The 16,930-nt window shown below is 38.5% G+C and overlaps 1 protein-coding gene across 5 annotated transcripts in view; it reads left to right on the top strand.

Annotated features, from left to right (window-relative positions):
* The window catches only part of SMURF1 (SMAD specific E3 ubiquitin protein ligase 1), a 94,222-nt gene that overhangs the window by 53,619 nt on the left and 23,673 nt on the right, over nucleotides 1-16,930 (top strand). For 4 of the 5 annotated variants that reach the window (XM_081298558.1, XM_081298555.1, XM_081298556.1 and 1 more), the window contains exons 2-3: nucleotides 15,400-15,438; nucleotides 16,519-16,627. In XM_081298558.1, the coding sequence (XP_081154684.1) occupies nucleotides 15,400-15,438; nucleotides 16,519-16,627 (148 nt within the window). Of the gene's footprint in view, nucleotides 1-15,399; nucleotides 15,439-16,518; nucleotides 16,628-16,930 lie in introns of those variants that run through there. The other variant, XM_081298559.1, reaches the window with a different exon arrangement.

Consider the following 16,930-nt stretch of genomic DNA (forward strand, 5'->3'; position numbering starts at 1 on the left):
TAGCAGAGCCTCGAGCAGGTCAGCAAGGAGCATGTGCTGCAGATGGTGATCAAGTCCCTGTCATGTGCTGTGTGCACACATGGGCTAGATGTCATAGAAAGGGACAACACACAACACAAAGGTCCAGAGGACAAATTGCTATGTTGTGGTCTATGAACTGTTAAGTAAACCACATTTGGATGATGAAGTTGGTAAAACAGATCCAGAGAAATTTGGTTTTGTGCTTTAAACTCAAAAAAAAAAAAAAAAGCAGTTTATAAGACAGTGAGGTCCTTGAAAAGTCAGAAAAGATTTTGATAACATTTGAAAAATAATTCAACATGGGAAACGGGGATTTTATTTGAGAGACTCTTTCCGGAATTTTGAAATCATTGCTCAAGACTTTATTTGGTTTGCTTAATAGGCAGGTTATTTTATTTGTCAATCTAACGTGTATTGGATCAACAGTCCATTTAATACAGCAGTACAGGCCCTGCCCCCACCGCTTCCTTTCCTAGTTTAATATCATGGCAGTCACATCAAACTTTGTCTCAGACTAATGTAACAGGAATGAATGCTCCTGAGTAAATCACCAGTATCTTCTCAGTGTCTTCTTGACATTTGACACTGGTCTTATAAAGTGGAACCTTTTTTGCACTGAGGTAAATGCAACAGTGTGAAATGGTCAAGAGTGCTTCATCTACTTAACAGAATGCTGACCTTTTTATTGAGATAGATTTATCTACATATCTGTCTATATCTATCTACACATCATACCACAAAAAGTACCCCGTTCAAGTACCATGCGGTCCTTTTTTTTCATTATTTAAAAATATTAGTTTCTGTAATCAAATTCATGAAGATAAGGCCATGTACATATAATGCAGTGCGTTACCCTGTACAAATGGAAAACAAATAAGTTTAACGTTTCTAGACCAATATGGCTATTTATTTCCGTACCATGCCAACTCAACACGGTAAACTGGGATACTTTTTCCAAAGTTGACAGCACAGCTAAAGTTTCCAAAAATTCAAATTTTATATATATATGTATATATACTTATATTTATATAAAAATACCAATAATAGCAGTATGTTATGTATCAATAGCAGCAACCAGACAGTCTTTTTTGGTATATTCTAAAATTATCACCACAGTCACAGATCATTTCATCACCCCCAAAGAAAGTCTGTATGTAGTTGCTGTTACTCCAAGTCCCCTCATGCCCCCCACTCTTGCATCCCTGTACAATCTACTAAAAATGAGATTTTTCTCTCATTAATCTATTGAGACTGAAAAAAATTAAAACTCATTTAAAATAGCATTAAAAAGAATAAAATAGAATTTAAAAGTGAAAAAATTCAAAAAAACACAGCCACATATACTAATATCTATAAAACATTGTTGAAAAAGATATATACTTGTTTCTAGTTATAGGCAGGACTTAGCAGAGTTCCCATTTTATTTTATTTTTTAAGTCGTATTTGTTTGCTTTCTTAAAAATATGTTTCTTTACAGCCTTCTGGCTTCCTTATGTTGCATGTCAATTTGTCACAATAATTACACCTTTTCAAAAAACACTGTGTGATGAGATAGAGAGCATGGGCTCCGGCATCAGACAGTTCCAGGGGGTTCTTCTCACAAGTTGTGTGGTCTTAGAGGAGTAATTTAATCTCACCTAATCTTGATTTCCTTATTTGTTGTGAAGATTAGACAAAATATAGTCTGTCAAGTGCTATTAATAGTTCTTGGCACCCTGTGTGGTGGTGCAGGCCTGTAATCCCAGAGACGTGGGAGGCTGAGGCAGGAGGATCTCAAGTTTGAGGCTAACCTCAGGAAACTAACAAACAAACGAACTAACTAACCAACTAACTAACTAGCAAAATCATGTCTCAAAAAATAAAAAGGGCTGGGAATGTAGCTCAGTGGTAAAGCACCCCAGGGTTCAATCCCCAGAACCAAAAATAGAAAAAAGAAAAAAAAATGCTCACGGCACATAATAAGCTCTCAATAAATATTAGCAATTATTATCATTAGTTATTAACCATATCTCTAGATACATGTGTTGCCACTAGAGACATTGCTTCCTACTAAAAACTTCTTCGAAAAAATTGAAACTATTTTGAAAAATAAATCAATCCTGCTTATTTTCACCCTAGTTTAAAATGAAGATAAACAGGGAAATATGCAACAGTAAACAGGTTAGTCTCCTAGGTAGTAAAGAAATCATATTGAGAACTCTCCCCTTTAGTAAGATTCTGCAAATGCTGTGAGATTCTATCCTCAAACTGAAAACTTAGTTCATCTTTCTGGATTTTTAATGAAGGAATTTTAAGTCTGTACATTTTAATATAGAATTTTTCATTGAGTTCTTAAGTTGCTCATTCCTATTTTGACTTTTTCTTTAATACAAGAGCTATTTCAGGCTGTTTAAAATTTTCCCATTGTGTGGATTTATTTTGAACATATATTTGGTGTGGATTTTTTAAAATAATTATATTTAGTGAATGAAGGCAAACTGTTTCTCAGGTTGGGAGATTTGTTAAAGCTTCCTTTGTGGTTTGATATTCGGTCAACTTTTCTCAATTTCATGAATGTTTAAAGAGAATATGAATTCTCTGTTTTAGGAGAAAAACACTTTTATTGTTTATTTTTCCCTTTCATGATGTGACTTCCTATAGACATTTGGTGACTCTTAGTTCTAAGTTCATTCTTATTGCCGGAATTTCCTGCTTCTCAGTCCAGGTGTAGGGGATGCAGGAGGAGGTAGAGATGTCCTGTGGTGGGGCTGTTGCTCCATGTCCTGGGCACTCTCTGTCCCTCAGTTACCCTACTGCCTAGGACCACTGTGCTGTGTCCCAGAATCAAAGTTCTGCGCTCAGTCTTGGAGCTGGATTCAAAACCTGGCCCCAGGTTGCTGGCCTTCACGGGGTGGATGTGCCCAAGGAACTAAGATCCTGGCTGCACCTGATGTTGTATCTCTCGTGCTCCAAACCAGCACTCCAGTGGCCTCTCATGGGTCTAGTGTCCTCTCCTGAGCCTCAGCATGCCTGCTTCCACCTGGAGGCACCAGGAGAGTTGGTGTAGAGCAGAGTTGTGTGGTTTACCTCTCATTCCTCTTGGGATTGCAAGGAAGAGACGGACTGCGGCAGGTGTTCAGTTTGTCAGTCTCGGGCTCCTCATCTGTCTGTTTTGTTCAGGTTGGAAGTCAGAAATTAGGCTGTCAATGTGATGCTGCCATTTATTTATTTATTTATTTTTAAAGGCACAAGATTCCAGGTAGCAGTGCAGTTAGCAGAGGAATTGAACACACACTTTCAGGGCTCTGTGAAAACTATTTTGTGGATTGATTTTTGAAGAAGTTCATGTTCAGGACTGTATTTGAAGCTTTGTATTTCATGCTTTGGCTGACTTCAGTTTTTTGCTTTTTAGTTTGTTCCTTTCTCTGCTAACATACTTATGTACCTATCTGGAAAAATGCCACGGTCAGCCCGTGGTGAAAACCACAAGTGGCATGTTAATATCTCAACAAGGAGTGGAAGGTGAACACCAGCTCGAATCAGCCACTGTGCTGGGAAGTGCATTGAGAGTCCCCGCTGCTGGCGTCAGTCTCTACTGCACAGTCACTAGTATTTCAATTTGCAAAGTAAGATTTTATTTTTCTTCCTCAGTGTTTTTCATATCGTCATTCTTTGAAGGAAATTTAAAGATTACAGCTGGATAAAGGAATAAAATAAACTTTACCATATTAGCATCTATATTGCCCTAGATAATACAATGAATCTAGGCTCACAGGCATAGTTTTACCAAAAAAGGGGGTCACACTGTACATAGTGGGTTTTTTAAAACCTTTTTTGTTGTTGTTGTTTGTTTTAATTTCTTATCAAGAGGCTTCCTTTTTAGAACAATTTTAGATTTATAAATTATGGCAAAGATAATATAGGGAGTTTTCCTAGTACCCTTACACACACACACACACACACACACACACACACACACAGTTTCCCCAGTTATTAACATCTAACATCAATGATGTACATTTGATAAAATTAATGGAGTAATACCAATATGTTGCTGAAGTCCATATTTTATTCTAGTGTTCTTACTTTTACCTGATAACTTTTTCTGCTTCACCATTCCATCCTGGATATGGCATTACACTTAGTTGTTGTGCATCTTTATGGTCCTCTTAGCAGAGACAGTTTCTCGGACTTTCCTTGCTTTTGATGAACGTGGCGGTTTTGAGAAGTCCTGGTCAGGTAATTTGTAGAATGTTCCTCAGTTGGCATCTAGTGTTTTTTTCTCGTGGTTAGACAGAGGTGGAAAGGAAGGTCACAGAGGGGGAGTGCCATTTTCATCACAGTATATCATGATACATACTACTGATGTGACTTAACACTGTTGATACCTTGATCACCTGGCAGAGGCAGTGTTTGTTACTTCTCTTCATTACAAAGTTATTCTTTTTTGCCCTCTGAACTCTCTGGAAGGCAGTCATTGTGACAGCCCATAGCATAATTGATTTGGAGTTCTCTGCACATTGGCCTTGTCTCTTCTCCCCCATTATTAATTTACTCAGTCATTTGTTAATATCAGTATGCACTCATGGACATTGATGTTTATATTCAAATTATAGCTCAGTATCACTTTGTTGTATTGATCAGAATGTTCCAGCATTGACCATTGGTAGCTCTATCAGCTGGCTCCTGTGCCCTTTGGTTCTTAGGCTTTAGCAATTGTGGACTGTGCTGCCGTGACCCTTTCACTACAAGGTGAACATGTGAATACCTTCCTAGGGGTAGAATTGCTGGGTCATGATTGTTTTTTTAATTAATTTTTTTATTTATATGTGAAATGATTGATTTTTTAAAGTTTGAATGATTAAATGAATTCATTGTTGGCCACACTGATTTGGACATTTTAATGTTGTTATACATTGTCTTACTCTAAATGCTCAGTGGTCTTGATGCGGTAGCATAATTCACTCAACTGTGTTTTCTCATTCTTGAGATTGATCATTTCTTATCCCCATCACTGACTTTGCTGGATCACCTTAAGCAGTTGCTTATTGTTTCTGAGTTGCTATTTTTCTCCACTAAATTGAGCCTTATTTTACCCTGATTTTATACCACTCCCTGACGATGATAAATAATTACAAATTATTTTATGATGAAAGCATGCAAAAATAACATCATTAAATACTTCAGTGTTATAGAACCTAGCTCTATACAGTAATACATAGGAAAGAAATAAGGTCTTTGTTTTAGAAGACTATGTATTTTCTGGGTTTTTCACTTCAGATTTTCTGTTGATATTCCCACATGTGACATTAATAATGTCTTATTTTGGCAGGACAGGGACCAAAAGAGAGAAAATGCTAATAGTACTTATTTACTTCTTCTTTCCCTCTTCCTCCCTGGTCTCTTTCCTTCACTCTACTGGCTTTCCTTCTATTTATTGATTGATTTTTTTTTAAATTGGCACTTTGTAGATATACATAAAGGTGGAATTCACTGTGGCATGTTCACATTTGTAATAGCATGATTTAGTCAAGTTCAATTCGTGGTTTCCTCTTTCCCATCCACCTCCCTTCCCCTTGCCTGCATGTTTTGTCTGGTCTGATTATTATGACTTCTTTTCTCAATTCTAGCGTTTTCCCCACTGAATCCTCAGCTTTTCCTTTATTCTCAGCTAAATCACCCTGTTTAAAGTGGCTGCATCTTAAGAACGGAGCTTTATTTATATGGATAAGTCTTTAAGAGTGAGGATGTTTGGATTTTGTAGAGTTCTTCTCCCGTTCACTCTGAATTATTTCCTGTTGATAGATTTAATTCAGTTCCCTTCTAGGGTGAAGATCAAATTGAGTTTACCTAGTGGCAGACTTTTGGGAGTTACAGTTCATTTTCTTCTGGAAAGGTTTAGTTTTATACTGTACAACCTTGGGAGGATATTCTGAGCTTGAGAAGTCAATTTCAAGCAGTTAGGAAAAGTTAAAAAGTAAGTGATGTTTGTTCAGTTTGCCAAAGAGCCAAACCCTCCTGCAGGGGCAGTAGCCCCAGTACAAGCTTTTGTTCCTGTGCTCCTCAGCTTAGAACAGAGTTCCAGGTGTGGTCGGTGATTGGTAACTGTTGGTTAGACACACATGGTGGCACAAGCCTGTAACCCCAGTGGCTTTGGAGGCTGAAGTGGGAGGATCGAAAGTTCAAAAGCCAGCCTCAGCAATGTAGCGAGGCCCTAAGTAACTCAGCAAGACCCTTTCTCTAAATAAAATATATGAAAAAGGGCTGGGGATGTGGCTCAGTGGTTAAGCACCCCTGGGTTCAATCCCTGATACCAAAAAAAAGCACAAATAGATTCACTACCCAGAAGCAGCAGCTTTTTCTGTAACTGTAGTTGGTCATGTTTTCTCATGAATAACTATCTGTCTCATGGAATTGTGATGTCAAGTAAACATGGTCATGCTTATGTAGTGTCTGTTTACACCATAAGAATTTGGTGAATTTTAGCTACTATTATTAGTTACACTAAAGGAAACTAGGTTGCATTTAAAATTTTTCATGAAACAAAATTTCCAAATTTATCAATTGAGAAGTTTTATTGAGTGTTTCTAGCAGATGCCTGTTCCCATAGTCGTGTGGGAAGTTCTACTCTCCAGGGTAGTGTTGGAGGCTCAAATTGCAAAATGCTTAGTTCCTGGTGGTAAAGTTACCATGATATTTTCAGGAGATACTTGGAGAAGGAATTGTTGGAATTAAGAAACATTGTCATTTATACAGCGTTTGAATAAGGGACAATAGAAAGGGAAGATAAACATATAGGGAGACAGCATTAAAGAACTAAGTGACCTAGGAACTGGTTGTTTTTGGATTGTAAGTATTTAGGCAAAACTTTGTCAATTCGAATCTAAATTTTCCTATGGTTCAAGGCGAGGAAATATTTCCATCTGTAAAATGGCCCTGACCTTTGATGGCTTGTTCTACTCCAACATGGTTGAGAAACATCCCATCAGGTTTATGGAAGAGAGAAACACAAAGAGCTCAAAATCTCAACAACAACAAATCCAAAATAACCCTATCAATGAATGGGCAAAAGAACTAAACAAACATTTCTCAAAAGAAACACAAATAGCCAGGGGCACAGTGACGCATGCCCGGAATCCAAGCAGTTTGGGAGGCGGAGACAGGAGGATAGCAAGTTCAAAGCCAGCCTCAGCAACAGTAAGGTACTAAGCAACTCATTGGGACCCTGTCTTTAGATAAAAAATACAAAATAGGGCTGGGGATGTGGCTCGGTGGTTGAGAACCCCCGGCTTCACTCCCTAATACTCCCCCACCAAAAAAGGAAACATAAGTGGGCAACAAATATATGAAAAAAATATTCAACATCTCTAGCAATCATGGCAATGCAAATCAAAATGAAGATTTTTCCCCTCACACTCACCAGAATGGCAGTTATCAAAAATGCTGGTGAAGATGTGGGAAAAGATACACTCACATATTGTAGGTGGGACTGTAAATTAGTACAACCACCCTGAGAAGTCGTATGGAGATTCCTTAAAAAAACTAGGAATGGAACCACCATATGACCCAGCTATCCCACTCCTTGGTTCTTATCCAGAAGAATTAAATCAGCATACTGTAGTGATACAGCCACATTTTATAGCAGCACCATTCCCAGGAACCAATTATGGAGCCATCCCAGCTGCCCATCCATAGATGAATGGACTAAGGAAACATGGGGTATATACATAGTGACGTTTTACTCAGCCAGAAAGAGGAATAGGATTATAGCATTTTCTGGAAAATGGATGGAAATGGAGAACATTATGTTAAGTAAAATACAGCAGACTCAGAAAATCAAGAATCAGATGTTTTCTCACACATGTGGAAGCTAGAGAAAAATAAAGGAAGAAAGGAGGGGATCAGTTATCACAAAGATATAGGGAAGGTCAATGGAGTAGAAGGAGGAGATTGTGAGAGAGGGAGGAGGTGGGGGAAAGGGGAGGAAATGCAAAAGGAATTTGACAAAATCATGCCATGTGCATATAGGAATATTCCACAGGGAATTCCACCTTTATGTATATGTAAAAGGCACCAATCAAAAATAATAAAGTGAGGGAAGATCAGCAGAAAGAGGAGGAAAACAGGGAGGGAAGTTAGAGGGCAGGGACTGAAATGGAGTGAATCAAATCTATGCATGTATGACTGTCAAAACTATCACTGCTAAGCCAACTACTATGTATAGTGCTTTAATTTTAAAAAAAAAAGTGCTGGGGTTGTAGCTCAGTGGTAGAGTGCTTGCCTAGCATGTGTGTGGCACTGGGTACGATTCTCAGCACCACATATAAATAAATGAATAAAATAAGGATTTATCAACATCTAAAAAATAAATATATAAAAATATTTTTTTTTTTAAAAAATCAACTGTCCTATAGAGACGGGCTCTAAATGGGACACATTTCTTATCTTCCAGAGTTAAGGTGTTGGTTGGTGGTGATACTTGGGAAGAAATCAAACAAGGAACAGCAGCCTGTGGGGCCTGGCTTCTGTCTTCACCAGGAGGGCTCACTTGCTGGAGGCGCTGTGGAGTCTGTGAGGGCAGATGGTGGGTGGGGAAGCAACATTTTTAAAGTAAAATTTGGGGGCCGAGGGCATGGAGCATGGTGGTGGAGCACTCGCCTAGCAGGCCTGGGGACCTGTGTTCCAATCGCTAGCCCTGCAGGCAAGACAAAAAATGAACCTCAGTTATAAATTTTCTTGGACTGTAATGGCCTCACAGATCCTTGGAGATTCTCCCTTAAGATGTAAAAATGACTTTGTCCACTCATGACAGTTTATTAAAATAGAGTTCCAAATGTCTGTAGGACTTCATTACTTCTTTTTGACACATATCTCATTTCCCCCTCATTGTAACAGGACCTCTAGTTTGAAACAGCAGAGCATTCTTTTTCTTAGTGCCAAATGTCACTAGGATACCTTGCGCAATAGCATCAAGTTGCTCTGAAGAGTGACTCTGCCAGGCAGCAGCGTCTTGGAGCAGCCATAGCAGGCAGATCACAGGGGAGGCGCTGGCAGAGCAATCGCACTCACTCCAGTGGATCAAGCAGTTATTCATTGATTTCAACACACATTTATTGAGCACTCACTAATTTATGGCAGGCCCTGCTCTACGGTGGGAGTGTAATGGCTGAGCAGACCCTCTGCCTTCTTGCAGTTTATATTCCAGGGGGGAATTGGGTAGTTTTAAAAAAGCTGTTACCTAATTCATATTCAGCAAATCTTTTTAAAGTCATCTCTATGTGCCACATCCTAGGAATACAGTGTTGAGCAAGAAAGAGGTTAAGAAGGCATAGTGGCTGGAGGTGGGAAGGAGGTACCTAGGTCAGATTCTGAGTCCTGTTGATTCTTTCTTTTCTACCTTCCCCTTCCTCTCCTCTCCTCTCCCATCCCCTCCCCTTTCTTCTCTCCCTTACTCTCCCCTTCCCCACCCTTCCTTCCTTCCTTCCTTCCTTCCTTCCTTCCTTCCTTCCTTCCTTCCTTCCTTCCTTCCTTCCTTCCTTCCTCTTTGTCCTCCCCCTTCCCCCTCCCCTCCCCATCCCTTTCCTTTTCTTCCCTCCCTTCCTCCTTCCCTCTTTCCTTCTCTCTCTCCCTTCCTTCCATCCTTCCTTCCTTCCTTTCTGCAGTGCTGGGGATTGAACCCAGAACCTAGTGATGTTAAGCAAATGCTCTGTCTCTGAGCACCACCCATCCCCCTGCTTTCCGAGCCATCATACTTTCACCCATAAAGTGGGAGAAAAGGACACCTGCTCTGTACGTCCACTTGCCCCATCCTGAGAGTAACTAGAGGGTGATGTATATAAAAGTGCTTTTTAGCCTATGCAGAAGCACAGGTAATACAGTATTTGCTGCTAGAGGTGGCATAGGGATAAGTGGAGGGACAGGCACCTTAGCTCAGTCCTTGGAGCCTACTCTTCATGGCTTGGGGTATGATTTGAACTCTGTCACATCTCTGGTTTCCAATAATTCACATAAATTTGTTGTTTATTTGGAATTAAATACACTTATAGAAGATGAGCATATGAATTCCATATTTTAAGCAAGGATGTATTTTGGAAACCCATCTGAGGATTGTTACTCACTTTACCAGAGACTTCACCAGAGACTCACCCCACCCTCTGATGTCAATAGGGTGGGCTGGTGATTGCTAGACTATTTTGTTAACATAGACAAGTTTCCCCTGAAAAGGAAAATTATCTTATCGTGTAATGGTGCCTGAAGAGTTGAGAATGTGTGTAGTTGTGGATTGAGAAGGACCTGAAAAAAAGTGTTTTAGTGAGCAGATAATAGAATGCAGTTTAGTTCTGGTACAGGTGCATGGGCTTGAGTTCTTTGGCATTTCGAGTCTATTGATATAACTGCAGTGTTTTTTTTTTTTCCTTCTAATACAAATCTGAAGATTTCCTCACTTGTACCAGAATGGACAGATCAATGGCTATGGGCCAGTGGTCTTGAATGTGGTGTGGTAGTAAAACTCACAGGCAGAAAATCCCCTTCTTTAGCAGGGATTTTGTTCTTACCCCTTTTTGTATCTAAAAGGATTTTTTTCCCCAGAGAAAATTTTAAAAGTGAGTTTTAGACCTAAAAGCTAGATCAAGTAGATAGCAAACACACATGTTCACAGGTCTCCTGGGTGAGTAAGTTATATTTTCTAATAAATCAACATTTTATTTAGATGTTTAAAGCTATGGAAATAATAGCATAGTTTTTTGTTGCTATCATTGTTATTCTTTGGCTTATTTTCTGTTTTTAGTTCATCATCAAATCCCCATGGTCAGTGCCACATTTATATGTGCCATTTATATGTTTTGAGGTTTTGACTCCTCCCGCAGAGGACTTTAGTTGGGGTGACAAGCAACCTGCATGGAAAGTTGTTGAGTGCTAAACTCTGTGGTTCTTAGAGTAAATTGCACTAAAAAGAAGAACTAGATCATCCATGGTTAGGGTAGTAATTTTCAGATCATCCCAAACATTTAGATGTGGGTATCAATATAATATTGCGAACTATTTTATTTGGCGAAGTTATTCTTAAAATTATCAACAGGTTTTGTTACCTCAGTTCTTTAAAGAGAGGATATTTTAACATTTAAAAAAAAAAGGAAAGATAGAACCTCAGGAAAAAGGTCATTTACAAGTCATTAGTTCAGTCTTGTGAAAATTCCACTACAGTGTCCTTATTTTTTTGTCTGGCCCTAGTAGAAACGTGATCACAGAGTGTCATTTGGGAAACATGGGCCTGAAGGAGGCTTCACTAGGTGTTGTCAGGTGGGTTAAGGAACAAGGCTAAACCTCTGGGCTAGACAGGAGGGGGAGTGAATCCAAGTAGACCATGAGGAAGAACAGGAAATAAAAGGGATAGTTGGGGATGGGAAACCTTAAAACCCAGGCAGAAATTTAGATTTCAGAGTTTCAAGCCTAAGAACATGAAAATTACTCCACTGGGTGTGATGGTACTGGCCTGGAGTGCCAGCTCCTCAGAAGGCTGAGGTGGAAGGATCCCTTAAGCCCATGAATTTAGACCAGCCTGGGTAACAGGGAGACCCTGTCTCCAAAGAAAAAGAGAGGGAAAAACAAAGAATGATCCAGCATGGAGACTTGTGAAGCTTCAGGCAGAAGGGCCCTGTTTTGAGTAGATGAAACTAAAGATAGGAGAGTGATATCAAGATAAGAAAGGACAAATTCAAGAGACAGAGGGAAAAAATAGGACACATAAATAGGGAAGAGTAAAAAAAAATACAGCAGAAGTTTTTAGCAGGTGGATAGAAAAATAGTGAAGTATTGACTGAAATTAGGACATTTCTCAAGATAGAATAAAGTACTAAATTTCTGTCATTGTGGCTCATTCTGGGAGTGTGTGACGCCACAGGTGGCACTCTCAGGACCCCATCTTTTGTGAGCAAGACACTTTCCTTCCAAAATTTCAGATGTTTAGTGAATATTGTGTAATTTGTTCTTGTATCCCCAGTGTTAGGAGAGCTATGGTGGTAGTTAGGAAATCATGGGCTGCAAGAGACGAGATGTGGCCAAGGTCAAGGGGCACTTCAGAGATTGGGCTGAAGCAACCGTGCAGTGATCTCCGCTGGAAAATAAGCTTCATTTTCTCTAAGAATAAATATCTCTTTTATTCTTTGTTGTATCCCCAGAATCTCATGCATAACTGGTACCTAAACTTATTTGTTTAGAAAGGAGTGCTAGATCTAGATAGAGTGGAATTTTATACTGTCTAATGAATTATCTTCTATTATTATAACCTCCTAGAGCAGACAAAGATAATTATATCTTAAGACCACAAAATTATTTTAGTAGGCGGGATCATATGCCTTTAAACAAGATTCAGAATGACCCTAAATGACCTTTACACAAAATTGAGGCAAAATTTTCTTTGTGCTAATATTACTAAGACCTTCTCCATTTTATGATGTAACCAAATTCCACTGGAATGAGCATTAAATTACAACATCACTAGCCTTGTAAATACAAACACAGAATAATGTTTTTGAAATGTGGGACCGGAGTCGTTGCATTCAGAAGCAGTGTGGTACCCGCTCTTACAAAAATGAGGGCCCAGAACTGGCCGATATAGAAATGCAAAATTCCTTGACAAAATACTAGCAAAATGAAAACAGCAGAGTATTAATAGGATTATGAATTACTATCAAGTAGAATTTCTCTCAGAATTGTAAGGTTGGTTCAACATATGAAAATCAATTAATGTAATAACACTATCAATAGTTAAAGGCAAACACTGAATGAAAGTCTTGGTAGATGCAGAAAAAGCACTTGACAAAATGTCACACCATTATATGGTTAGAACATTTAATACTGACACTAGGAATAGAAGAAAAAATTTTTAGCCTAATAAAGGGCATCTATTGAAAACCAATAGCTCACACATGCTCCACTGATTGAAAATTTGAAGTTTAAGATCAAGAACAGACAAGGATTTCTACCAGTTGTAATCAGTATTGTACTGAAGGCATTGTGCAATTAGGCAAGAGAAGAAAGGCATTCAGATTGGAAAGAAAGAAATATATTTTCAGATGACATGATTTCACATGTAGAAAATGCAAAGGAATCCACAAAGAAGTGTTAGAGCTAATTAATGAGTTCAGCAAGGTTGTGAGGTACAAGTTAAATATATAAAAATCAATTGTTTTTCTGCACATAGTCAATGAACAGTCAGAAAATGAAATTAAGAAAACAATTCATTATGCCACAGCATAAAAAATAAATAAAATAGGAATAAATTTAACAGAGGTGCAAAATGGATACTCTGAAAACTACAAAACAAAGCTGAAAGTATTGAAAAAAAAAGATCTTAAATAAATGGAAGAAATTACATGTGGATACAGAGATTTCATATTATTAAGATAATAAGATTATGGGCTGGGGATGTGGCTCAAGCGGTAGCGCGTTCACCTGGCATGCGTGCAGCCAGGGTTCGATTCTCAGCACCACATACAAAGATGTAGTGTCCGCCGATAACTAAAAAATAAAATAAAATAAATATTAAAATTCTCTTAAAAAAAAGATAATAAGATTACATGTTATTAAGATAAGTGCTTCCAAAATTCACCTACAGATTTAGTCCAGTCCTTATTGAGTTCCAGATGGCGTTAGCTGATTCTAAAATTCATGTGGAAACTCAACAGATTCAGAATAGCAAAATCAGTCTTGAAAAAGAAGAGCAATGATAGAAGATCCATGCTACTAAAAAGTTATAGTAATTAAGAGAGTGTGGTCCCAGCATGAGAAGAGACTTATGGATTGGTGAAATAGAACTCGGAGACCACAACAAGGATGCCAAGACCAGTCAGTGGGAAAGAACAGTCTTTTCAACAAATGGTGTTGGTACAACTGGAGATTCCCTGGCTAGAGAATGAAGCTGGACCAGTTCACACCCTTAAAAAAACAAAACAAAAACCTCAAAATGGATCCTAGACATAAAGGAATAGTTAAGAGCTAATAGATGAGTCCTATCTGTCAGCTAATGAGCATCTGGGTTATTTCTGCTTCTTAGCTATTATAAATAATTCCACACAAGTTATTATTTAGACATGATTGATTTCTCTTCATTATAAACATGAGTGAAGTTGCCCGGGGACAGTAAGGTAACGGCATTTTTAATGTTTCGAGGGCTGCCAGGCTGGGTTTCCACAGCACCTAGACCATTAAACTGTTACAAGAAAATATAGGAGGAGTGAATCTTCAAGACCTTGGGTTAGGCGGTTGCCTTAGACATGACATCAAAAGCACATACAACTGAAGAAAATAGATCAATTTGATTTAGTTAAAAATTAAAAACTTGGGTGCTTCAAAAGATACCATAAAGAAAGAGATAACCTACAGGATGGGAGAAAATAATCTTATAGTTGATAAGGATTTTTAGAAGTGGAGAAGAGAATGGACAAGTAATTTCTCCTAAGAAGACATACCAATAGCTAATAAGCACATGAAAAGATGCTCAAAGGCTTCAGTCATCAGAGAAATGCAAATCATAAACCACAGAGATGGAAAATCACCGAGACACTAACAAATATTAAGGAGGATGAAGAGTGAGTGGGGCCCTCAGACACAGCTGGCAGGAACGTAGCGTGGTGCAGACTCTGGGGAACAGCCTGGTATCTCCTCAAAATGTTAGACATGCGGTTACCTTATTGTCCCTCCAGGAACTTCACTCACAGATTTATAATGAAGAGAAAACATGACTATAAAACAGCAGGTACAGGATTATGTATAATTAGCCAAGAAGTTGAAACAACCCAATGTCCATCTGCTAATGAGCAAAAAAGAAGTTGTGGTATATCCATACAGAGGATTACTCAGTTATACAGAGGGATGGCCACTGACTCATGCTAGGGGGGCAAACCTCCAAGACACCCTGCTGAGGGAAAGAAGCCAGTCAAAGAAACTTATATAAGACCTTGGGTTCAGAGTGCCTCACTTAAAAAAAAAAAAAAATTCATCAGAACACCAAAAATGCCTGGTTCCTTTCGCAGTTGTTAGCAATAGCTAGCTATAAAGGTAAATGTTTCAGGTCTTTATTTCCTTATTTGAATTGGTTTTTATGGGCTCCTATGTAGTTTAAGAACATATTGATAAATTCAGCTCTGTTTAAGTATAATTTTAAATTTAAACTAAAGCATTTTAGATTAGTTATAGTTGGTCTCTAATTTGAGGAGAAAGTACTTTACGTTTTAGGTCGTTGCTGGGTTTTTGTTTAATGTGGTACTAAATTTGAAAGACAAATTATTGGCAAAGATGATCTTTAAAATCTTTGTTTTTCTATTGCAAATACAGACTAGCGATGGTGGAAATCTTGTCCATAAATGTTAATCCTAGTATTTTTTTGTTTGTTTTTAGTATTATGTGCCAAGAACCTTGCAAAGAAAGACTTCTTCAGTAAGTAAACACCCATTTTTGCTCTTATAATATCATGTATTTCTAAAATTTTAACCTTTATAAAAAACACTGGGTGTATTCTCCTAAAAGCCTTGGAATAAAAATACATGGTTTGAGAAACTTGGTTTCCCAGTCAACTACCACTCAGGGGCTCCCTTGCTCAAAAACACAGAATTTTTAAATCATACCAGAAAAACTGCATGTCATGCCTGGGCTCTCTGCCTCCTTATTTAGAGGGTTTTGCTTTCTGTTGAACAAAGTGTTTTCTTCCCAAGAATAAATGAGACATTTTCCTGTAAAATAGTTGGCTTGAGTAGAATTATTAATCCAGTTTTCTAAATTAAATCACATTTTTAAAGTCCCATAATTCAAAGCATTGTAAAAAATAGAGAGTCCTAAAGGAAGAAATCACTCCTTAATGTAAGAAATTCACCTACTATCAAGTAGATGCCTGCAGTGCTAAATTCTTCACACTTTCTGATCCTCCCAAGATCACGGCTCAGCTCTTAAGTGGTATTATTCACACTTTAGAGATGAATCTTAGGCTCAAAGGCTTTATCCAAGTATCTGGGAAGCTCCAAAGCCGTGGCTCACTTCCAGGTCTATCTCCAGAACCCTCACACTTCACCACCTGTCTGATCCCATAAACCTGTCTGATTCATACGCTGATATTTAGGGACTTACCAAATTAAGGTAGGTAAGACATTCCATAGGTAAGACAGACTGAGATTTCTGGGTACTACTATTTTTAGAAAGCATAAATACAATGAACTACAGATACCTTTTCCTCCATTTAATTAACTCCCCTTAGTGGTCAGCAGAGATGAAAATTTATTTGAATTTAAACCCATTTTTATAGTTTTCTGTCCTCTAAACATCAGAGAATGAAAGCACACAGGGTGTCTCTCTCAGAAAGCTAAATAGCAATCATTTACTTTGCCAGTTGAAACTAATCTTAGATCAGAGAATAAAGTCCCAGGACAATCTTCTGCCCTGCTAACTGACCTTGTAGCTCCCTCTAGCCTGAAAGAGGTGTCTGTGACTCTTCTCATCCTGGTGTGGCTGTCCTCTCTCCTCTAGGACTCCCTGACCCCTTTGCTAAGATTGTTGTGGACGGCTCTGGACAGTGCCACTCAACCGACACTGTGAAAAACACATTGGATCCAAAGTGGAACCAGCACTATGATCTGTGAGTTGGAGACCTGTGAGCCACTTAGGGAAAGCAGGGAGTGGGTGTCTCCATGGAAGAGGAGGGTTTAGGGAAGAATGTTGGTGTGTGGGGGCGGGGGAGTTGCTAACTTGTGAATGATAACAAGTAAATGGTGAAACAAATACATCTCACCAAATTTTACACTTTTAGTACTTGGGAGGTCTTTCACTTGGTGTTTGCAGAGATTTTGATGGTTTCTTACTGTAATGATGATCCTCAGACTTTTCAATCTCCTGGTCATTTTAGCAGGAAAGAGCATGTTTTTCAGTGAAACCCTAAATC

The sequence above is a fragment of the Spermophilus citellus genome (genome assembly GCF_964194105.1).
Source record: "Spermophilus citellus genome assembly, chromosome: 6".
NCBI classification, from domain to species: Eukaryota; Metazoa; Chordata; class Mammalia; order Rodentia; family Sciuridae; genus Spermophilus; species Spermophilus citellus.